Genomic DNA, 24,584 nt, shown 5'->3' on the forward strand with positions numbered 1-24,584 from the left:
TACAGTTGCAACATCACTTCATGACTCTTGAATTCAATCCCTCTGCTAATGAACGCTAATACACCATAGGCCTTCTTATAAGCTCTATCCACCTGAGTGGCAACTTTCAAAGATCTATGAACATAGACTCCAAGATCCCTCTGCTCCTCCACCTTACTAAGAACCCTACCGTTAACCCTGTATTCCGCATTCTTATTTGTTCTTCCAAAATGGACAACCTCACACTTGGCAGGGTTGAACTCCATCTGCCACTCCTCAGCCCAGCTCTGCATCATATCTAAGTCCCTCTGCAGCCGATAACAGCCCTCCTCACTGTCCACAACTCCACTAATCTTCGTATCATTTGCAAATTTACTGACCCACCCTTCTGCTCCCTCTTCCAAGTCATTAATAAAAATTACGAACAGCAGAGGACCCAGAACTGATCCCTGCGGAACTCGACTTGTAACTGGGCTCCAGGCTGAATATTTACCATCTACCACCACTCTCTGCCTTCGACCGTTTAGCCAGTTTTCTATCCAATTGGCCAAATTTCCCTCTATCCCATGCCTCCTGACTTTCCGCATAAGCCTACCATGGGAAACCTTGTCAAATGCCTTACTAAAATCCATGTACACTACATCCACTGCTCTTCCCTCATCCACATGCTTGGTCACCTCCTCGAAGAATTCAATATGACTTGTAAGGCAAGACCTACCCTTCACAAATCCGTGCTGGCTGTCCCTAATCAAGCAGTGTCTTTCCAGATACTCATAAATCCTATCCCTCAGTACCCTTTCCATTACTTTGCCTACCACAGAAGTAAGACTAACAGGCCTGTAATTCCCGGGGTTATCCCTATTCCCTTTTTTGAACAGGGGCACAACATTCGCTACTCTCCAGTCCCCTGGTACCACCCCCGTTGCCAGTGAAGACGAGAAGATCATTGCCAACGGTACTGCACTTTCCTCTCTTGCTTCCCACATAATCCTAGGATATATCCCGTCAGGCCCGGGGGACTTGTCTATCCTCAAGTTGTTCAAAATGTCCAACACATCTTCCTTCCTAACAGGTATCTCTTCTAGCTTACCAGTCCATTTCACACTCTCCTCTTCTACAATACGGTCCCTCTCGTTTGTAAATACTGAAGAGAAGTACTTGTTCAAGACCTCTCCTATCTCTTCCGACTCAATACACAGTCTCCCACTACTGTCCTTGATCGGCCCTACCCTCGTTCTCGTCATTCTCAGGTTTCTCACATACGCATAAAATGCCTTGGGGTTATCCTTGATCCTATCCGCCAAAGATTTTTCATGCCCCTCTTAGTTCTCCTAATCCCTTTCTTCAGGTCCCTTCTGGCTATCCTGTATCCCTCCAATGCTCTGTCTGAACCTTGTTTCCTCAACCTTATGTAAGCCTCCTTCTTCCTCTTTACAAGACATTCAACCCCCCTCGTCATCCAAGGTTCCCTCACACGACCATTTCTTTCCTGCCTGATAGGTACATACATATCATGGACACGTCGTATCTGCTCTTTGAAGAAGTTCCACATTTCCACCACATCCTTCCCTGACAGCCTATGCTCCCAACGTATGCTCCTCAAATCGTGCCTTACAGCATCGTAATTTCCCTTCCCCCAATTATAAAATTTACCTTGTTGTGCGCACCTATCTCTCTGCATAACCAAGGTGAAAGTCACAGAATTGTGGTCACCATCACCAAAATGTTCACCCACTAACAAGCCCACCACTTGTCCCGGTTCATTACCGAGTACCAAATCCAATATGGCCTCCCCTCTGGTTGGACAATCTACATACTGCGTTAGAAAAGCTTCCTGGACACACTGCACAAACACCGCCCCATCCAATCTACTTGATCTAAAGAGCTTCCAATCAATATTTGGGAAGTTGAAGTCGCCCATGACTACGACCCTGTGGCTTCTGCACCTTTCCAAAATCTGTTTCCCAATCTGTTTCTCCACATCTCTGCTGCTATTGGGGGGCCTATAGTAAACACCCAACAAGGTGACTGCACACTTGTGGTGTAACTTCTCAATCCTAGTCCTCTGAACACAACACCATGATTCCATTAATCTTTTTGACTGATGCTTGTTTACAACACATTGATAAACAATGAACGTTGAACCCAAGTTTTTTTGGATCTTTATTATCTCTAGCTTTCTGCCATTTAAAACGAACTGCTTTGAAACCTTCCTACGTTGGTATCCATTTGCCAAAGTTTTGACCAATGTATCTTTTTGCAATTTGAAAATTGTATGCTGCCTATTATTGTGTCATTGACATAATTACATAAATAGATTTCCATCATTTATGTGGTTAATAATGAATCGCTGAGTCCACATCACACACCTTTACAAAACACCAATAGTTCCATCTTGCCAATTCCAGTATCAGAAATAGATTGTTTACTGTTAGTAACACTTTAAGCAACTGAATTGTTTAAAACCACAATTTTCCTTTGTCAATAACCTACTTGTCTCTGGACTTGATTCACACACCTCATCTCCCTTCATTGCCTCTACCACAATTTTGTTTGGTCCAATATTTTGTGATGCTGCTGCCAGAAGTTTTGTCCAAGCGGCTGCCATGATTCCTCTGGGTAATGCACATGGTTCCCATTCCTGTTGTAGAGAGGCAGTATGGACCATTCCAGAACCCCTCAAAATATTTTAAGATAGCCTAGACCCTAACTTTTCTTATTTTGCAAGGTAAATGTGAAGTGCCTTGTTCCAGACACCATGCGACTGGCCAAACTGCTCGACTTTAAACAAATTATTTAAACACTATAGTTAAAATACAGTCAAGTACGAAAAGCTTAGAATAACTTAACCCTGTTGGAAAATATAACACAATAATAGAGACAGTAACTATTACTAATTAACTGGTCCAATATGGTAGCACCTGATATACACACGCCTTGGTAAAAGGAAAATTCAGAAAAATGGATTTGTCTCATGGGTAACCCAGCAATGAGAAATCCCAGCTTCTAATTGTAAATGGGGGGGAAAAAATAGCTTCTACTACTCCAAGCTCACAACAGCAACTGCTTAAAGCTATATCTAAAAAACTATAAATAAATCTAGAAAGCCTGGTCGGTGAGAGCTGGCTGCACCCAGCCTGACTACCTGTATTGTTCTAAATTTTTAAAAATCCCAAGGCTTCACAAGTTGTTTACTTTCTTACATACAAGTCGCCATCTCTCAATTGATCTCTCTTCTAAAACAAAAGGACAAAATAATCTCTTAAAATCACAGCATTGTCACAAGGCTAAGTCCAGCTAGTACCATGATCCACAGCAAGCTTTTGTTCCCCATGTCTCCCAATTATATGCCAAAAAAAAATCAAGGTAGCAACTACTCTAATTTACAGCTTTGAATATTGTTGTTATTGTTCTGACCACATCAGATTGAACAAATTGTTATCTCAGCAGACCAGTTGATACTCTATCCTGTCCCATGACAGACCAGCCTTTTAGAGTACTAGATATATAGTATGGAAACAGACCCTTTGCCCCAGCTCATCCATGACAACCAGATATCCTAAATAAATCTAGTTACATTTGGTACATATCCCTCCAAACCCTTCCTATTCATATACCCATTCAGATGCCTTTTAAACGTTGCAATTGTATCAGCCTCCTCCATTTCCTCTGGCAGCTCATTCCATACACTCCCCACCCTCTGCATGAAAAAGTTGCCCAGGTCCCTTTTAAATGTTTCCCCTCTCACGATGCTCGCTCGTTTTAGACTGCCCCACTCTGGGGAAAAGACTTTGTTTACCCTATCCACGCCCCTTATGATTTCATGAACCTCTATAAGGTCGTACCTCAGCTTCCAACACTCCAGGGGAAAATAGCCCCTGTGTATTCAGCCTCTCCCTATGGCTCAAACCCTCCAACCCTGGCAACATCCTTGTAAATCTTTTCTGAACTTTTTCAAGTTTCACAACATCCTTCCTACAGCAAGGAGACCAGAATTGCACACAATATTCCAACAGTGGCCTAACCAATGTCCTGTACAGCCGCAACATGACCTCCCAACCCCTGTACTCAATACTCTGACCAATAAAGGCAAGCATACCAAATGTCACCTTCACTATCATATCTACCTGCAATTCCACTTTCAAGGAACTATGAGCCTGTATTCCAAGTTCTCTTTGTTCAGCAACACTCTCCCAGGACATTACCATTAAATGTATAAGTCTTGCTCTGATTTGCCTTTCCAAAATGCAGCACCTCACATCTATCTAAATTAAACTCCCATCTGCCATGCTTGCCTCATTGGCCCATCTGATCTTCTCATTCATTTCCAATTGGAGTTCATTTGGTGTTCTTTATTGTTTTGGTTCCTCTACCTCCTATCTTTCAACTCCAAAGAAGAACATTCCTTCAGGTCTTCTAAAAAGGATCTCTGAAGATCCTTCCCTGATCCTTCCAGCTCATTTATTGAGAACTGAAGATCCCAAAAGCTTAATATTGTGCTTCACTTTAGCCAACTGCCCATCGCCTCTTAAGCAGGAACATCTCCAGGTAGTTCTGGATCTGTTTCTCCCAAGGCATCCAACATTGTATGGTGCTGGTTATGACTTTTTTTCCATAAGACTTTATTTAGTTCACATGATACTAGTCCATTTTTCTTATGTCCATCGTCAGCTTGTACACGGAGTGGTTGGCCTTGTCCACTATGCTGCATAACCCTACATTTTTTGGGGTGTTATTGATCAGAATCAGGTGGTTGTTTGTGGGAATTTGCAGTGTACAAATTTAACTGCTGTTCTCCAACATTAAAATTTATTTCATTGGTTGTAAAGTACTTTGCGACATCCCGCACTAGGGAAAGATGGATGCAAATCTCTTGATTCTGTGGGCTTCAGTTTTGTTAAGTGATAAAGTGCCACATATATATGATCTTTTATAAGATAATCCACACTGTACATTAACCTTAAAACCCTTATCGCCATGTTCAGTTACTGTATCAAATAACTCCAGCAAATTAGTCAAACATGATTTGCATTTCACAATGAAACAAATTTGTCTGAATGAAGTGGTAATTGACAGTATAAAATTAAAAGCACAAAAATATAGATCCTGTCGAATAATACAGAACAGCAAAGGTGACAAAACAGCTAAGCACTACAAAAACAGAACATGAAAATAAATTTGCAACAGGTATCAAAACCAACACAAAATGCTTACAATTACCTTAGGATAAAGAGAATGGGCAAGAGAATTGCTTAGTCTTCAAAAAGACAAAGTTGATTGTCATTTAAAATAATGACAGACGTACTTTGCAGCAAAAGTCATAGTTGAGGAAGAAATGGACATGTAAGACATTCCATGGATATGTGGAAATTAATATAAGAAAAGTTACAGTAATAAAGACAATAATGGTGTTAGAGTGACAGTTCTTAGTTTCTATCCCTGGGTTTCAAGGAAGTTGGTACAAACATTCTACACGACCTTACTGAATGCATTCCAGATAGATTGGGTGAATAGATATGTTTGGGGGTAGGTGATGTTTCATTGCGGTGTTAGGAGTTAAAAGAGCAGCTATTTTGATCTCCACAGGATTTTTCAACTTTGCTTTCAGGCGTCAATGCTTGGCTTGTTGAACATGCCTTATTTTTAAAAGAAAACTATTTAAAGGGGCAACAGAGTTTTCAGCTCAAATGGAGCTCCACGGTAGTCATTTCTGGCTCGGAGCTTAGCTTCAGCCCACTGTTTGGGAATACTGGGCCTTTCTACTATCTTCCAATGTTTTCTTAATTCAGGAATCCTTTCTTTCGATTGTTAAATTAAGCATGCTTTTCTGTGCCAGGAAGGGGAGGCGCTAGTTGGCTAGATATTTTATCAGGAAATCACTGGAGTCTATAATTAAGGATAGTGTAACTGAAAACTTTGATAATTTTCAGCTAATCAGAGAAGCAACATAGATTTTTAAACAGTGATTCTTGCCTGATTTTATATACTTATACCAGTTTTACATTCTAAAGAGGTGATTAAGAGAGCGCTCAGATGAATATCTATGAATGTTATTTGAACGCACTTCTGGATGGCTTTTGGTACATAGGAGACCTTGATGTGAAGTCAAATTATTGATCTGAATAAGAAATTGGCTAAAGGGCAGACAGAATAGATCTGATATTAGATTACTTAGTGTGGAAACAGGCCCAACAAGTCCACACCGACCCTCCGAAGAGCAACCCACCTAGACCCATTCCCTACATTTACCCCTTCACCGAACACTGCGGGCAATTTAGCATGGCCAATTCACCTAACCTGCACGTTTGGACTGTGGGAGGAAACTGGAGCACCCAGAGGAAACCCACGCAGACATGGGGAGAATGTGCAAACTCCACACAGACAGTTGCCTGAGGTGGGAATTGAACCCGGGTCTCGGGTGCTGTGAGGCTGTAGTGCTAACCACTGTGCCACCGTGCCACCCGCAAACATGAGGGGACACAACTTTAGAGTGAGGGAAGATAGGTATAAGACAGAGGTCAGAGGGGTTTACCCAGTGTCGTAACAACTGTCAGAAGAGTCATAGAGATGTACAGCATTGAAACAGACCTTTTGGTCCAACTCATCCATGCCAGCCAGATATCCTAAATTAATCTATTCCCATTTGCCAGCACATGGCCATATCCCTCTAAACCCTTCCTATTCATGTACTCATCCAGACGCCTTTTAAATGTTGTAATTGTACCAGCCTCCACCACTTCCTCTGGCAGCTCATTCCATGCACGCACAACCCTTTGCGCAAAAACGTTGCCCCTTAGGTCCTTTTCAAATCTTTCCCCTCTCACCCGAAACCTATGCCCTCAGAAGGGAAGGAGGAAGAGGAGCAGAGCATTAGTCATTGCGGACTCCATAGTTAGGGGACAATGAGGTTCGGTGGGAACAAGAGACTCGCGGTTGGTGTGTTACCTCTCAGGTGCCAGGGTTCGTGATGTCACTGATCATGTTTTCGGGATCCTTGAGGGGGAGCAGCCCCAAGTCGTGATCCACATAGGCACCAACGACGTAGGTAGGAAGAGGGATGGGATTTAAAGCAGAAATTCAGGGAGCTAGGGTGGAAGCTTAGAGCTAGAACAAACACAGCTGTTACCTCTGGTTTGTTGCCTATGTCACGTGCTAATAAAGCGAGGCATAGGGAGAGAGGGGAATTAAGCACGTGACTACAGGGATAGAGCAGGGGGGAGGGTTTTGGATTCCTGGATAATTGGGCTTTTTTTGGGGAAGGTGAGACCTCTAAAAACAAATTTGATAATGCTCTTCGGATACTTAAACTAATTCAGCAGGGAGATGGGAACCAAAATTGTAGTTCGAGTATATGGAGGATGACAATAGTGAAGTTAGAACTAAGATTTCAAGATGGTAATAAGGTACCAGCAGGCAAGAGGTTGGTTTGAAGTGTGTCTACTTCAATGCCAGGAGCATCCAGAATAAGTGTGGGTGAACTTGCAGCATGGGTTGGTACCTGGGACTTCGAGGTTGTGGGCATTGCAGACACATGGGTAGAACAGAGACAGGAATGGTTGTTGCAGGTTCAGAGATGTAGATGTTTCAGTAAAAACAGAGAAAATAGTAAAAGGGGGGTGGTTTGGCACTATTAGTCAAGGACAGTATTACGGTTGCAGAAAGGACGTTTGGGGGCTCCTCTACTGAAGTAGTATGGGCTGAGATTAGAAATAGGAAAGGAGAGGTTACTCTGTTGGGAGTTTCTATAGGCCTCCAAATAGTTCCAGAGATGTAGAGAGTAGGAGAGCAAAGATGATCCTCAATAGGAGTGAGAATAACAGAGTAGTTGTTATGGGGGACTTTAACTTTCCAAATATTGACTGGGAATATTATAGTTCAAGTACTTTAGAGATTAGATTCCCTATAGTGTGGAAACAGGTCCTTCGGCCCAACCAGTCCATACCAACCCTCCAAAGAGTAAACCACCCACACCAATTTCCCTCAGACTAATGCACCTAACACTGTGGGCAATTTACCATGGCCAATTCACCTAACCTGCACATCTTTGGACTGTGGGAGGAAACCGGAGCACCCGGAGGAAACCCACGCAGACAAGGGAAGAATGTGCAAACTCCACACAGACGGTCGCCCGAGGTGGGAATCGAACCTGGGACCATGGTGCTGTGAGGCAGCAGTGCTAACCACGGAGCCACCGTGCTGCCCCCAATGGGTCAGTTTTTGTCCAATGTGTGCAGGAGGGTTTTCTGACACAGTATGTAGACAGGCCAACAAGGGGCGAGGCCACATTAGATTTGGTACTGGGTAATGAACCCAGCCAGGTGTTAGATTTGGAGGTAGGTGAGCACTTTGGTGATTGTGACCACAATTCGATTATGTTTACTTTAGTAATGGAACGGGATAGAAATATACTGCAGATCAAGTGTTATAGCTGGGGGAAAGGCAATTACGATGCAATTAGGCAAAATTTAAGATGCATAGGATGGGGCAGGAAGCTGCAGCACTTGGGCACAATTGAAGTGTGGAGCTTATACAAGGAACAGCTATTGCGGGTCCTTGATAAGTACGTACCGGTCAGGCAGGGAGAAAACTGTCAAGCGCAGAAGCCGTGTTTACTAAAGAAGTTGAATCTCTCTTCAAGAGGAAGACGACGACTTATGTTAGGATGAGATGTGATGGCTCAGTTAGGGCACTTGAGTTACAGGTTAGCCAGGAAAGACCCAAAGAGTGAGCTAAGATCCAGGAGGGGACAGGAGAAGCCCTTGGTGGATAAGAACAAGGAAAACCCTAAGGCTTTCTATAGCTAGATCGGGAATAAAAGAATGAGGAGATTAAGATTAAGGTCAATCAAGCATGGTAGTGGGAAGTTATGCATGGATTCAGAGGAGAGAGGGGAAGCGCTAAGTGAATACTTTTCGTCAGTATTCACTCTGGGAAAAGACAATGTGAATGAGGAGAATACTGAGATACAGGCTACTAGACGAGATGGGATTGAGGTACATAAGGAGGAGATGTTAGCAATTCTGGAAAGCATAAAAATCGATTCAGTCCCCTGGGCCAGATAGAATTTATCATAGGATTCTCTAGGAAACCAGGGAGTAGCTGCTAAGCCTTTGGCTTTGATCTTTATGTCATCATTGTCTACAGGATGAGTGCCTGAAGACTGGAGGATAGCAAATGTTGTCCCCTTGTTCAAGGAGAGTAGAGAAAACCCTGGAGATTATAGACCTGTGAGCCTTACTTCGGTTAGAGGTGAAGTATTGGAAGGGGTTATGAGAGAAAGGATCCATAATCATCTAGGGAGGATGAAGTTGATTAGGGATAATCAACACGGTTTTGTGAAGGGTAGGTCGTGCCTCACAAACCTTATTGAGTTCTTTGAGAAGGTGACCAAACAGGTGGATGAGGGTAAAGCAGTTGATATGGTGTATATGAATTTCAATAAGGCATCTAATAAGGTTCCCCACATTAGGCTATTACACAAAATACGGAGGCATGGAATTGAGGGTGATTTAGTGGTTTGGATCAGAAATTGGCTAGCTGAAAGAAGACAGAGGGTGATGATTGATGGGAAATATTCATCCTGGAGTTCAGTTACTAGTGGTATACCATAAGGATCTGTTTTGGGTCCACTGTTGTTTGTCATTTATATAAATGACCTGGATTGGGCATAGAAGAATGGGTTAATAAATTTGCAGATGACACAAAGGTCAGTAGATTACAGAGGGACATAGATAAGCTGCAGAACTGGGCTGAGAGGTGGCAAGTGGGAGTTTAATGCGGACAAGTGTGAGGTGATTCACTTTGGAAGGAGTAACAGGAATAAAGAGTACTGGGCTAATGGTAAGATTCTTGGCAGTCAAGATGAGCAGAGAGATCTGTGTGTCCGGGTACATAGATTCTTGAAAGTTGCCACTCAAGTTGATAGGGTTGTTAAGAAGGTAAACGGTGTTAGCTTCTATTGGAAGAGGGATTGAGTTTCGGAACCATGAGATCATGCTGTAGCTGTACAAAACTCTGGTGCGACCACATTTGGAGTACTGCGTACATTTCTGGTCACCACATTATAGGAAGGATGTAGAAGCATTGGAAAGGGGTCAGAGGAGATTTACTAGGATGTTGCCTGGTATGGAGGGAAAGTCTTGCAAGGATAGGCAGAGGGACTTGAGACTGTTTTTGTTAGAGAGAAGACGGTTGAGAGGCAACTTAATTGAGATATTTAAGATAAGCAGAGGGTTAGATAGGTTGGACAGTGAGAGCCTTTTTCCTTGGATGGCGATGGCTAGTACGAGGGGACATAGCTTTAAATTGAGGGGTGATGGTTAGGAGTCAGATGTAGTTTCTTTACTCAGTAGTAGGGGCGTCGAATGCACTGTCTACAACAGTAGTACATTTACCAACTTTAAGGGCATTTAAACGGTCATTGGATAGGCATATGGACGAGAATGGAATAGTGTAGGTCAGATGAGCTTCAGGTTTGTTCCACAGGTCGGTGCAATGTCAAGGGCTGAAGGGCCTGTATTGCGCTGTAATATTCTATGTTCTAGTTCTGGACTCCTGTATTAGATGATGTGAATGTACACTATTGAGAATCAAAATTGTTCTTAAATTGTTTACTCTTGGCATATATGCATAAAGTGATGTATAGCAGACACCCAATAAGTTGCAATAGGGTTATCCAGTGGAACTGATGTTCACTTAGATCAGAGTGGAGTGGGAGAGCTGTGGACATAAGAACTAAACAATGAACTAATGGGTTAATATTGTTAAGCCATTCACATGTGCTAAGCAATAATGGACAGCTGTAAGCACAAGATAGTGGAATCTGAAATAAGATAGTACAAGCCCTGTGGAACAAAAGAAATGTTCCAACAGTAATAATGGAGTGTCTAGTTGTGCAGATAGCAAGACCAGTACAGTGCCAATGGCAACAGATTACAAATCAGTCGGAGCAGCAATGAACAACACAAAGAGAAGCATGTCTTGGAAACAAGTCAATCAGGCGTGGGCATTTAGGACAAACACTAGTGAGGCTAACCCAGAATTAAGAAGTCAGATGACCCCAAAACCCTCACGGCCAAGACTGAATGGCATGCACCGTGATGGGTAGTATATTGTATAGGCCTGTAAGTGTTTGTATTTAAACTCTTTTACTGTGCTAAATAAACCATTCCCAACAATTCAACAGTGCAGTTGAAAGTGCAGAGTGAGCATATCATCATATTGAACAGTGAAGCCAGTTTAAGGGGCTGAATGGCCTACTCCTGCACTTAATCTATATGTCATACACAAACAAGGAAGACCAAGTCTGACCATCTCAATAATGGAATTGCATTGCTGGGGAACTGGAGTCTCACTTAGGCATGATCAGGCTGAAATGGTTAATTTCCTTCCTTAAAATGACATGAATGGAAAATTCCTGGAAAAACACAGCATCTGTGGTGAGAAAGCAGAGTTAAAGTTCTGGGTCCAATGACCCTTCATAGTTGTATTTTTAAAACAAATGTGAGCGCTTCAAATTCACCTTTCACGCAGATTACCTTTTTATTTCAGATTAATTCAGTGAGGTGAATTCAAACACAAACTTCCAGGACAGGATTTAAATTCTTGCCTCTAATCAGTTGAGGCCTCTGGATTCTTCATTCAATTGGGAGAAAGCAGGAGGACGGAGTTGAAAAACTTATCAGCCATGATGGAATGACTTGAGGAGCAGAATGGCCTACTTTCTGCACCTATGTCTTATGGTCTTAATTATATGTTCTAAGACATCCAGCACCACCTCCTCTGTTATATGAGCATTTTTCAAGATGACACCATTTATTTTCCGCACATTCTCTATCTTCCATGTCCTTCTCCACAGTAAACACTGATGCAAAATATTCGTTCAGTATCTCCCTCATCTCCTGCCGTTCCACACATGCGAGGCCTTGCTGATCTTCAAAGGGCCCATTCTCTCCCTTGTTACTCTTCTGTCCTTACTGTACTTGTAGAATCCCTTTGGATTCTCCTTAACCCTATTTGCCAAAGCTATGTCCCCTTTTTTCCCTCCTGATTTCCCTCTTAAGTATACTCCTACTGCCTTTATACTCTTCTGGGGATTCATTTATCTCAACTGCCTGTACCTGGCATGTGTTACTCCTTTTTCTTAACCAAACCCTCAATTTCTCTAGTCATCCAGCATTCCCTACAACTACCAGCCTTGCCCTTCACCCTAACAGGAACATATTGTCTCTCAACTCTCATTAATTCATTTCTGAAGGCTTCCCATTTTCCAGCCGTCCCTTTAGCTGCGAACATCTGCCCCCAATCAACTTTTGGAAGTTCTTGCCTAATAATGTAAAAATTAGCCTTCCTCTACTTTATAACTTTTACTTTTCGATCTGGTCTATCCTTTCCTATCACTATTTTAAAACTAATAGAATTATGGTCACTAGCCCCAAAGTGCTTCCCCACTGATGCCTCAGGCACCTACCCTGCCTTATTTCCCAAGAGTAGATTAAGTTTTGCATTTCTCTAGTTGGTACATCCAACACTGAATCAGAAAATTTTCTTGTACACAGTTAACAAATTCCTCTCCATTCAAGCCCAAAGCACTATAGCAATCCCAGGCTGTGTCTACCATCTTATTATTTTTACAGTTAACTGAGATCTCCTTACAAATTTGTTTTTCAATTTCTCACTAACTACTGGGGGTCTATAGTACAATTGCATTAAGGTGATAATGCCTTTCTTATTTCTCAGTTCCATCCAAGTAACTTCCCTGGACATATTCCCAGGGATACCCTCATTAAGTAACATTTATTCCTAACCAAAAATGCCATTCGCCCTCCTTTCTTGCCCACCCCCCCACCCCTCTATTTGCTGCTCCAATCGATCCATATGGTCTGATAGGATTCACAACCACACACAGAGCTCCCTGCAGGTACTTAAATTATTTTCATGGAATGAGAATTAACAGTCTAAATGGCAAAAACTTGCATCATAACTGTAACTTTGAACGCAGGTTAGTGCTAAATCACTCGTTTATTTTTCTTCACACTCAGCAATTGTCTGATCTTACTCTATTCAAGAAGGCATTATTGTATCAACCAACTGGCATATTTGTGTTTTTGGTTGAAATGAAACTTACAACATTGCATCTGTCACCTACATCAAAGCAATTGTCAACCATGTTTTGTTGTGAATTGGCATTGCAAGAGGCAGCATTTAATTCAAAAACAAAAGTTCAGGTGCTAATTTTGAACATCTGAAATGACTGTACTTGCTGCAATGCCAATCATTTCCAGTGTAACTGAAACTGAAGAATAGACGCACTGCAAATACTGCCTTGCTGTTACCATCCCAGCACTAGCTTGTTGGTGGTGCTCTCACCTGAATCAAAATGTACAGTCGGTTCCGACATAACACGATAGTTCGGTTCTTGTGCGATCTTGCACTACAAGAAAATTGTGCAATAGCTGCGCCACTTAAACTAATGGGACTGGAATTGTGTTACAGACAATACAGACAAGGAAAGTTCGCCTTCTCCAAATAATGGTCTAAATTCGTCAATCGTGTTAAAGCCAATTTGCGTTGAAGAAACGCAATTCACATATAAATATACAAATTATGAACAGACATAGTCCCTTCAAACCTGCTCGGTCATTCAACATGACTGATTAGATTGTGTTCTGAATTCTACATTCACATTTTATTCCTAAACCTATGATTCCCTTGCCCAACATGAATCTGTCTACCACGACCTTACAAATTTCAGTAAGTCTGTCTCCACAGCCTTATGAGGCAGTGTTCAGAATGCACAATCCTCAGAAAAGTATTGATCATTTGTCCTAAAAGGGCAACCCCCAATTTCGTCCAAAGTTCTAGACTTAATTGAGTAAACATCTCTTCCATACCCACCTTGCAAGAATATTCAGGATCTTAACCTTCAATCAAATCACTCCTTGCTGTTTGCAACTCCAGTCAAAACAAGTCTAATCTTTTCTCATAGTATAACCTAATCGTTCCAGGAAACCCCCACTGAAGTGTCTCCAACACATGAATATCCTTCCTTTAGTAAGATGATCAAAACTGCACATAATACTTAAGATGTGGGCTTACCAATGCTCTGCATACCTGAAACACAACATCCTTACTATTGACCACCTAAATAGATATTCCACTTGGAAAATGGTGCAGTATTGAGGGGTGTACTGTATTGTTCAGGGTGGTCTTTGTGGGAATATAGAAATACGTTATTCTATTAATTTCCTGAAGTGTACTCTATCATTCTGCTGGAATAAAGGAAATGTTCTTGAGAATCTAGATTGTACTGACATGTTTTCAACAGAGACATTTATAGAGGTGTACAAAATCATGAGGGACATGGGGTGGGTGAGCCCAAAACTAGAGGGCATCAGCTTAGGGTGAGGGGAGAAAAATTTAAAAGGGACCTAAGGGGCAACTTTTTCATGCAGATGTGGTGCGTGTTGGGAATGAGCTGCCAGAGGAAGTGGTGGACGCTGGTACAATTACAACATTTAATTGGCATCTGGATGGGTATATGAATAGGACGGGTTTAGAGGGATATGGGCTAAGTGCTGGCAAATGGGACTAGATTAGATTAGGATATCTGGTCGGCATGGACAAATTGGACCAAAGAGTCTGTTCTGTGCTACACATTTCTATGACTCTGTGTTAATGAAAGAATATATGGTTGTTCTGTACCTCTTTATTCACCTTTATTCTTCATTGTTTTGTATGTTCAACTGTTTGTAAATATACAATTTCTCTACTAACTAAATGAGTGTCACATCCAAACTTGATACATAACTTATTCCTTCATTAACATCTCTGGGGAAAAGCTGTCAGTTCAGAGTAGATTCCAAGACAGAGTTTGCGACATCCCTTTAATCAGAGAACATTTCATTTATTCCAACTCTTAACTTTGAGCTCCCAATTACTGACCTGTCGCAAATTGCTTCCAATTTTGTTCAGTCTTCTTTTTCTGGGAATCTTTCGCAAAGTTTCATAATATCTAATCACACTGATTTCCAACAAGTGCAGACCATTAAAAAATCAACTAGATTAACCAAGTATCCTTCATAAATCTATGTTAAACATTTTAAACAATGTTGTACCATATACACACCAAAATATTTTAATATAAAAATATTTCTACGTTGAAAATAGTTTCACATTTTGTATCCAAAGACAGCAACCTCTGTTTTAAATTCTAGTTGATGAAACAATACAAAATTCAGTACAGAAGCTACTTCGAGTCTATAACCAACAAGTCCTTGCTTACTGAATTAGTAGACAGCCTTCAATGTGTCAAGATGCTAATGTGTAAACTTTTTCAGAAATCAAGATTTTTTTCAGCATTTTGCAAAATATCATTGGAAGATTTCAGTTTCAGGTCCTCACACAGTAGTTGTGGCACTAAAATTTGCAGAATGGCTTGCCTTAAACATTCGAGTGTGGTCAAATATTTGTTCCAAACTCTGACCTTAACATTGAATGTTATTTCCTCCATTACGTACACTCGTTCAGGGAATGCTTTTGCCACCTCCTCCACACTGCTGAAGTATTGTGCAGGTTCCTTGACATCTCGGTCCTGTTCCAATAGCTTAAACTGTCCTGCAAGGGACATAAACACAATTACAACTCAATACATGGTTCAACAAGTGCTATTGATTAAAATTCCTAGTTTTTTGTTTTACCCTGCCTGTATACTGTCTGAACTGTTGTCAAGCCAGAACAAAAATGAAGACAATCTGTTCTTTTAAGTGATAGAAAGAGTAAGCACAGGTAGGAACATTTATAATTCTAACTGGTACTTCAAATAATGAATGCTTCTGAATCAAAAAAATCAGACACCACAAAAGACAGCATTTGGGTAACCGGCTATTTTAAAAATGTAATGAAAGTATAAACCATCCTTGGGTTTCAATGATCACAACGTGAGTTGCAATATTTGATTCAAAAATACCACTAACTAGGTGCTGGACATTCAAATTCATAAAGGACTAATTTCAAAGGAAGTGAATGAACGCAAGTAAGTCAATGGGAATAGGTTTCAGAAACATGAGAAATACCTCGATCATAACAAATCTTCAATCAGGAAGCTCAGACTAAATAAGGATAACTCTAAATCATTAACAAAATACACAGAACAGAAGCAAAAAAGCAGCATTGGAGCACTGCCTGCAGAACAGAAACATTACAGAATCTACACAATTCTTAAGCAAACTGAAAACCAGTGAAAAAGAGACAATTTTGTAACTGAAACGACAGGTAATTTCTATATTGGGCAACAGTGCAATCTAAGTTTGAAGTCAAGACTAGAATTAAAACTCTATAGCATATCCTTACATAATTTGTAACGGTATGACATTTACTAGGATGAACATTGACTTGTAGAAACATGTTACAAATGTTGTCTGGAAGGGTAAAGAGTTCAAGTTAAAAAAAAAAGCAGAGAGAGTTAAATTTCACAAGGTCAAGGAAGACAGATCACATCTGAGTGAAACACAGACCGTGAGTGTACAGTTCAGGAATTTTGACAACATGGAAATACAAGTGGTCAATCTATCTTTTCTTTCCCATTTTAAGACAATGAAATTCAGTAGTACAGTTTAAAGATTAATAAGGTAACTGAAAACAGCAAGCTCATTGGTTGATAATAGCTGATAATTTGACAACTGACTCCAGGTTACTTTCAGACTGAAGGTAAATGGGAAAGATTAGCAAACTGACCATAGCACAATGGTACAGGGAGCCAGTCAAGGGATTGAGGTGGTGGGGGTTTGGAGGGTGGGGTGGAAGAGAGACTAATGTAGTTGTAATCAGGGATTGTATAGCCAGGGAATGGAAATTGTTGTCTGTGGCAAATATCAGGAATTTCAAAGGCTGTGTTGCCTGGGTTCAGGATATCTCATTAAAACTGCAGACGAACTTGGAGTGGGAGGGGTAAGATCCAGTTGTTGTGGTCCATGTATATTGTCTATACAATATAGGCAGAAAGAGGGTCTGCTGAGGGAATGCGTGCAGCTAGGAGCTAAGTTAAAATGTAGAATCGAAAACACGCCCAAATTATCACCTAGGCCTCAAGCTAATTGGCACAGGATCAACAAGATTAAAGAGGAAAATTGTGTCAGATAAATGAATCTGAATTCACGGATCATTAGCACCAATATTGGTAAGGGAGGGAACTGTTGCGATGGGACAGGCTCCATCTGAATCATGCTGGAACCAGAGTCCTGGCATAAGTATGGGTTGGGTGCAGTTGCATGGAAAATTAGAAAATTAAAGGAAAATAAGGTAGGATTGCAGGTTAGTGATGGTGTTGATTATTACTACAAAACAAGAGGAAGGAATAGGATATGAAAATGTCATATTGTAACAAGGAACCATCAAACTGTAGGGATATTCTATAATGGAACAAAATTAAAGGCTTTATATCTTAATTCATGAAGTATTTGGAATAAGGTAGACAATCTGATGGTGCAAACAAAAGTTACAAGGACTTGAAACTCGTTGAGGGGCTCAGAAGAAGTTATTAAAGTTTCTAGAACAAAGTTAGAGTATAGGATAGGATAGGATAATAGGATAGAGTATGGAAAGGGTCAATAATCTAACTTCAGACACACAGCAAATAAGCAGCCAATTATGAGAAAGTCAATGCAGGACTTGGGGGTGTTGAACTTAAATGCACACTGTATATGAAACAAGGTAAACAAGCTTGTAGCACAAATTGAAAATGGCAGGTACAATGTTGTGGGCATCCCAGAGAAACTGCAAGGGCATCAGGGCTGGGAACTAAATATCCAAGGTTATACCTCCTATTGCAAGAGCAGGCAGATGGGCAAAGGGGGTGGGATTGACTTGATAGTAAGAAATGAAATGAAAGGAAATCACCAGCAAGTGATAGAGGATCGGAGGAATAGAGTCGAGGAACCACAAAGGAAAGACAACTCTGACGGGAGTACAGACCTCGTAGCAGTAGTAGGAATGTGGGGCAGAAAATAAATCAGGAGATAGAAATTACAACATTACTATCACAATAATCGTTGGAGGCTTCAATATGCAGGTGGGCTGAGGGAAGTCAGGGTGGTAGCACATCATAAGAAAAGTAGTTCATAGAAGGTCTACTTGATTTTTGGAGCAACTTGGAGCATAGCAGACTAGCGAACAGGTAATTCTCGACTTGGTGTTGTGCAGTGAGGCAGCCTTGATTTAGGAGGAGAAAGTGAGGACTGCAGATGTTGGAGGTCAGAGTAGAGTGTGTGGTGCTGGAAAGACACAGGAAGTCAGGCAGCATCCAAAAAGCAGGAAAATCGACGTTTCAGGCATGCTTTCCATCATATTCCCTGATAGGTCCTCCTTCATGTCTTCATGTCATAGAGTCATAGAGACGTACAACATGGAAACAGACCCTTCGGTCCAACCCATCCATGCCGACCAGATAGCCCAACCCAATCTAGTCCCACCTGCCAGCACCTGGCCCATATTATTCCAAACCCTTCCTATTCATATACTCATCCAGATGCCTTTTAAATGTTGCAATTGTACCAGTCTTCACCACTACCTCTGGCAGCTCATTCCATACATGTACCACCCTCTGCATGAAAAAGGTTGCCCCTCAGGTCTCTTTTATATCTCTCCCCTCTCACCCTAAACCTATACCCTCTGGACTTCCCCACCCCAGGTAAAACATTCTGTCTATTTATCCTATCCACACCCCTCAAGATTTTGTAAACCTCCATAGGGTCACCCCTCAGCCTCCGACATTCCAGGGAAAACAGCCCCAACCTATTCAGCATCTCCCTACAGCTCAAATCCTCCAATCATGGCAACATCCTTGTAAATCTTTTCTGAACCCTTTTCAAGTTTCACAACATCTTTCCGATAGGAAGGAGACCAGAATTGCATGCAATATTCCAACAGCGGCCTAACCAATGTCCTGTACAGCCGCAACATGACCTCCCAACTCCTGTACTCAATACTCTGACCAATAAAGGAAAGTATACCAAACACCTCCTTCAGTATGCTATTGACCTGCGACTCCACTTTCAAGGAGCTATGAACCTGCACTCCAAGGTCTCTTTGTTCAGCAACACTCCCTAGGACCTCACCATTTAGTGTACAAGTCCTGCTAAGATTTGCTTTCCCAAAATGCAGCACCTTGTATTTATCTAAATTAAACTTCATCTGCTACCTCTCAGCCCATTGGCCCATCAAGATCCTGTTGTAATCAGAGGTAACCTTCTTCGCTGTCCACTACTCCTCCAACTTTGGTGTCATCTGCAAACTCACTATATCTCTTATGCTCATATCCAAATCATTTATATAAATGATGAAAAGTAGTGGACCCAGCACCGATCCTTGTGGCATGCCACTGGTCACAGGCCTCCAGTCTGAAAAACACCACCACCACCCTCTCTGTCTTCTATATTTGAGCCAGTTCTGTATCCTAGCTCTTCCTGTATTCCATGAGATGTAACCTTGCTAACCAGTGTCCCATGGGGAACCTTGTCGAACGCCTTATTGAAGTCCATATAGATCACATCGACTGCTCTGCCCTTAAGAATCCTTTGTTACTTAGTCAAAAAACTCAATCAAGTTTGAGAGACATGGCACAAAGCCACGTGGACTATCCCTAATCAGTCCTTGCCTTTCCAAATACATGTACAACCTGTCCCTCAGGATTCCCTCCAACGTCAGGCTCACTGGTCCATAGTTCCCTGACTTGTCCTTACCACGTTAGCCAACCTCCAGTCTTCCGGTACCTCACCTGTGACTATCGATGATACAACTATTTCAGCAAGAGGCCCAGCAATCACTTCTCTAGCTTCCCACAGAGTTCTCGGGTACACCTGATCAGATTCTGGGGATTTATCCACCTTTATGCGTTTGAAGACATCCAGCACATCCTCCTCTGTAATATGGATATTTTAGACATCCAGCACATCCTCCTCTGTAATATGGATATTTTTCAAGATGTCACCATCTTCTAAGGATTCACTCGATCTATCCTGTCTATACCTGACATATGCTTCTTTTTCTTAACCAAATCCTCAATTTCTTTAGTCAGCCAGCATTCCCTACACCTACCAGCCTTTCCTTTTACTATAACGGGTATATACTTTCTCAGGACTCTCGTTATCTCATTTCTGAAGGCTTCCCATTTTCCAGCCGTTCCTTTACCTGCGAACATCTCCCCCAATCAGCTTTTGAAAGTTCTTGCCCAATACTGTCAAAATTAGCCTTCCTCCAATTTAGAACTTCAACTTTTAGATGTGGTCTATCCTTTTCCATCACTATTTTAAAATTAATAGAATTATGTTCGCTGGCCCGAAAGTGTTTCCCCACTGACACCTCAGTCACCTGCCCTGCCTTATTTCCTAGGAGCATGTCAAGTTTTGTACCTTCTCTAGTAGGTATATCCACATACTGAATCAGAAAATTTTCTTGCTCACACTTAAATTCCTCTCCATCTAAACCCTTAATGCTATAGCAGTCCCAGTCTATGTTTAGAAAGTTAAGATCCCCTACCCTAACCACCCTATTCTTCTTACAGATAACTGAGATCTCTCTACAAATTTGTTTCTCAATTTCCCTCTGACTATTAGAGGGTCTACAATACAATTCTAAAAGGTGATCATCCATTTCTTATTTCTCAGTTCAACCCAAATAACTTCCCTGGATGTATTTCCGGGAATATCCTCCCCTAGTATACTATAATGCTTTTCCTTATCAAAAAATGCCACTCCCCCTCCTCTCTTGCCTCCCTTTCTGTCCTTCCTGTAGCATTTGTATCCTGGAACATTAAGGTGCCAGTCCTGTCCATCCCAGAGCCATGTTTCTATAATGACTATGATATCCCAATCCCATGTTCCTAACCATGCCCTGAGTTCATCTGCCTTCCCTGTTAGGCCCCTTGCACTGAAATAAATGCAGTTTAATTTATCAGTCCTACCTTGTTCTAATCTATCTAATCTATCTAATCTAATCGTCCTGAACTATGAAAGTAACCACCCCAACACACACAAACGAAGTTGCATCAAGACGCTATTCAAAAGGGCCACAACACACTGCAGTACACCAGAACTGCAAAAAGAGGAAGAGGAACACCTATACAAGGTATTCGCCAAAAACGGATACCCCCGTAATTTCATCAACAGATGCCTAAGAGAAAGACAACGGAACGAGGACATGCCGCAACCCAAAGGACTAGCCACACTACCATACATCAGGAGCATTTCAGAACTGACAGCCAGACGACTGCGACCACTAGGACTACTAACAGCACACAAACCAACAGCCACTCTCAGACAAAAACTCACCAGAACGAAGGACCCGATACCCAGCATGAGCAAAACTAATGTAGTGTACAAAATCCCATGCAAGGACTGCACAAAACACTATATAGGACAAACAGGAAGACAGCTAACGGTCCGCATCCATGAACATCAACTAGCCACGAAACACCACAACCAGCTATCCTTAGTAGCCACACACGCAGACGACAAGCAACATGAATTCGACTGGGACAACACTACCATTACAGGGTAAGCCAAACAAAGAACAGCCAGGGAATTCCTAGAAGCATGGCACTCATCCACAAACTCCATCAACAAACACATCGACCTGGACCCAATATACCGGCCACTACAGCGGACAGCTGAAACTGACAACCGCAAGCGGCAGGGACAGGCCACTATAAATGCCGAAGGAAACACCACAGAAGCGCTTCACAGGAGGCTCCCAAGCACGGAGGATGTCACCTAGACAGGTGATGAAACATTTGCAACAAAAATTTCCAGCTCGGCGAACAGAACCACAGCATTGTATACAATGACCTCCTGCTGGCCCCTCTCCCCGAGTAGTGTGCTTCCAGCCAGCATTGGGTAAAGGAAAACATCAAACCCAGTGTATTTAAATGGGTGCTAATGCTTTTACAGTTATCTCATTTAGCAATGGAAATTCTGAAATGCATATTTTGTCACTTGAAGTTTGTTGAATTGCTTTTTTAAAAAATTTCTGGGATTTTAAGTCCGTTACTGGCAGACATTTGGAGAGAAAGCAGGACTCCAGGCTGAGTATGTAGCCTGCCTCAAATTCTTCATCTCGGACTCAAAAGTTGCTCCTAAGAAAGGAGGCTATACTTTACCGGTAAGAAGAAAAGTTACTAGGTCCAGATCAACAAGAAAACTAGAATTGGATTAAAAGCAAAATACTGCAGATACTGAAAATCTGAGATTAAATGGAGAAACTCAGCAGATCTGGCAGCCTCAGAAGGAGAAATACAGTTAATGTTTCAAGTCCAATAACTTCTTCAGAACTGACCTACTATTGGATACTGACCTCATGGAAATGGTGACTTGTGAACAAATTTTTAATGCCTCTGGATAACCAAAATTTGAAATGTATAACTTTCTCCACTCCTGTTCTGTGTTCCTTAATTTCCTGAGTGGACGTTCAAAAATGTGTTGCTGGAAAAGCGCAACAGGTCAGGCAGCATCCAAGGAGCAGGAGAATCGACGTTTCGGGCATAAGCCTTTCTTCAGGAAGGCTTATGCCCGAAACGTCGATTCTCCTGCTCCTTGGATGCTGCCTGACCTGCTGCGCTTTTCCAGCAGCACATTTTTCAGCTCTGATCTCCAGCATCTGCAGTCCTCACTTTCTCCTGTCTGAGTGGACAAAACAGTTAAGACCATAAGACATAGCAGCAGAAATTAGGCCGTTCAGCCCAATGAGTCAGCTCCACGATTCAATCATGGCTGATATGTTTCTCAACCTCATTCTCCTGCTTTTTCCCCATAATCCTTGATCCCCTTGTTAATCAAGAACCTACCTACCTCAGTCTTAAATATACTCAATGACCTAGCCTCCACATCCTTCTGTGGGAATGAATTCCATAGATCCACCACTCGCTGGCTGAAGAGGTTTCTCCCCATCTCTACTCTAAAAGGTCTTCCCTTTAGTCTAAGGCTATGCCATTGGGTCCTAGTCTCTCCTACCAATGGAAACATCTTCCCAACATTTAGTCTATCTAAATCATTCAGTATTCTGTATGTTTCAATTCGATCCTCCCCTCATCCTTCTAAACATCACTGAGTGTAAACCCAGAGTCATAAAATGTCCCTCATATGTTAAGCTTTTCATTCCTGGAACCATTCTCGTGAACCTCCTCTGAATACGCTCTAGGACCAGTGCATCCTTCCTGAGATATAGGGCCCAAGACTACACACAATATCCCAATGTGGTGTGACCAGAGCTTTATACAGCCTCAGAAATGCACCCCTGCTTTTATATTTAAGTCCTTTCAAAATAAATGCCATCATTGTATTTGCCTTCCTAACCACTGACTCGAGCTGCAAGTTTACCTTGAGAATCCTGGACTGTAACTCCCAAGTCTTTTTGCACTTCAGTCTTCTGAATTTTCTCCCCATTTCAAAAATAACTCTTCCTACCAAAAAGTGCGAGATCTCACACTTTCCCACATTGTACTCCATCTCACTAAGGCAGCAACCTCAGCCCCTCTGCCCACCTGTCTATCGATAGAATGCATATCCTGGATGTAGGTTTGCTCACTGAGCCGGAAGGTTCATTTTCAGACTAGGTAACATCATCAGTGAGCCTCCGGACGAAGCACTGGGGGCATGGCCCGCTTTCTATTCATGTGTTTAGGTTTTGTTGGGTTGGTTATGCCATTTCCGGCTCTTTTTCTCAGGTGGTGGTAAATGGGATCCAAGTCAACATGTTTGTTGATAGAGTTCTGGTTGGAATGCCATGCTTCTAGAAATTCTTGTGCATGTCTCTGTTTGGCTTGTCCTTGGATGAATGTATTGGCCCAGTCGAAGTGGTGTCCTTCCTCATCTGTAAGTAAGTAAACTAGTGAGAGTGGGTCATGTCTTTTTGTGGCTGGTTGATGTTCATGTATCCTGGTAGCTAGTTTCCTGCCTGTTTGTCCAATGTAGTGTTTGTTATAGATTTTGCAAGGTATTTTGCAGATGACATAAAGTGTGCTTGTTGTCTGTATAGGGTCTTTCAAGTTCATTAGCTGCTGTTTTAGTGTGTTGGTGGATTTGTGGGCTGCCATGGTGCCAAGAGGTCTGAGTAGTCTGGCAGTTATTGCCGTCATTCCAACCGGAACTCTATTAACAATAGAAAATGACTTCGATCCCATTTACCACCCCCTGAGAAAAAGAACAGGAAATGACATCACAGGAAATGATGTCACCAATCCAAGAAAACTAAACACAAACAGAATGAGTGCCATGCCACCACTGCTTCATCCAGAGACTCACTGATGATGTTACTATTATAGTGATGAAACATCTGAAAACAAACCTTCTAGCTCAGTGAGCAAACCTACAGCCAGAACCTCAACCTGAGCTACAAATCTTCTCAAAACTCGCTAATTCAGCTCCCCATCCCGATCCCCTTGCAGCCATGTCTCTGTTGCATCCACCACATCATATCTGCCAATTTCAATCTTGTCACAAGCTCATTTATCTTATTCTTTATACTGTGTTCTCAAATATACCCCCTCTCAGTTCTGTATTAACTGTCCCTCTTCTCAGTGTCATTCGTTTGTCCAGTGTGCTTGAAGTTTGATTGCT

The 24,584-nt window shown here is 41.9% G+C and overlaps 1 protein-coding gene across 5 annotated transcripts in view; it reads right to left on the reverse strand.

The window, feature by feature from the left end:
- Positions 1-24,584, reverse strand: part of garem (GRB2 associated, regulator of MAPK1) — a 133,075-nt gene that overhangs the window by 34,227 nt on the left and 74,264 nt on the right. For 4 of the 5 annotated variants that reach the window (XM_043688266.1, XM_043688264.1, XM_043688265.1 and 1 more), the window contains one exon: positions 15,464-15,594. In XM_043688266.1, coding sequence (XP_043544201.1) covers positions 15,464-15,594 — 131 coding nt within the window. Of the gene's footprint in view, positions 1-15,463; positions 15,595-24,584 lie in introns of those variants that run through there. The other variant, XM_043688268.1, reaches the window with a different exon arrangement.

The sequence above is a fragment of the Chiloscyllium plagiosum genome, chromosome 4 (genome assembly GCF_004010195.1).
Source record: "Chiloscyllium plagiosum isolate BGI_BamShark_2017 chromosome 4, ASM401019v2, whole genome shotgun sequence".
Classification (NCBI taxonomy): domain Eukaryota; kingdom Metazoa; phylum Chordata; class Chondrichthyes; order Orectolobiformes; family Hemiscylliidae; genus Chiloscyllium; species Chiloscyllium plagiosum.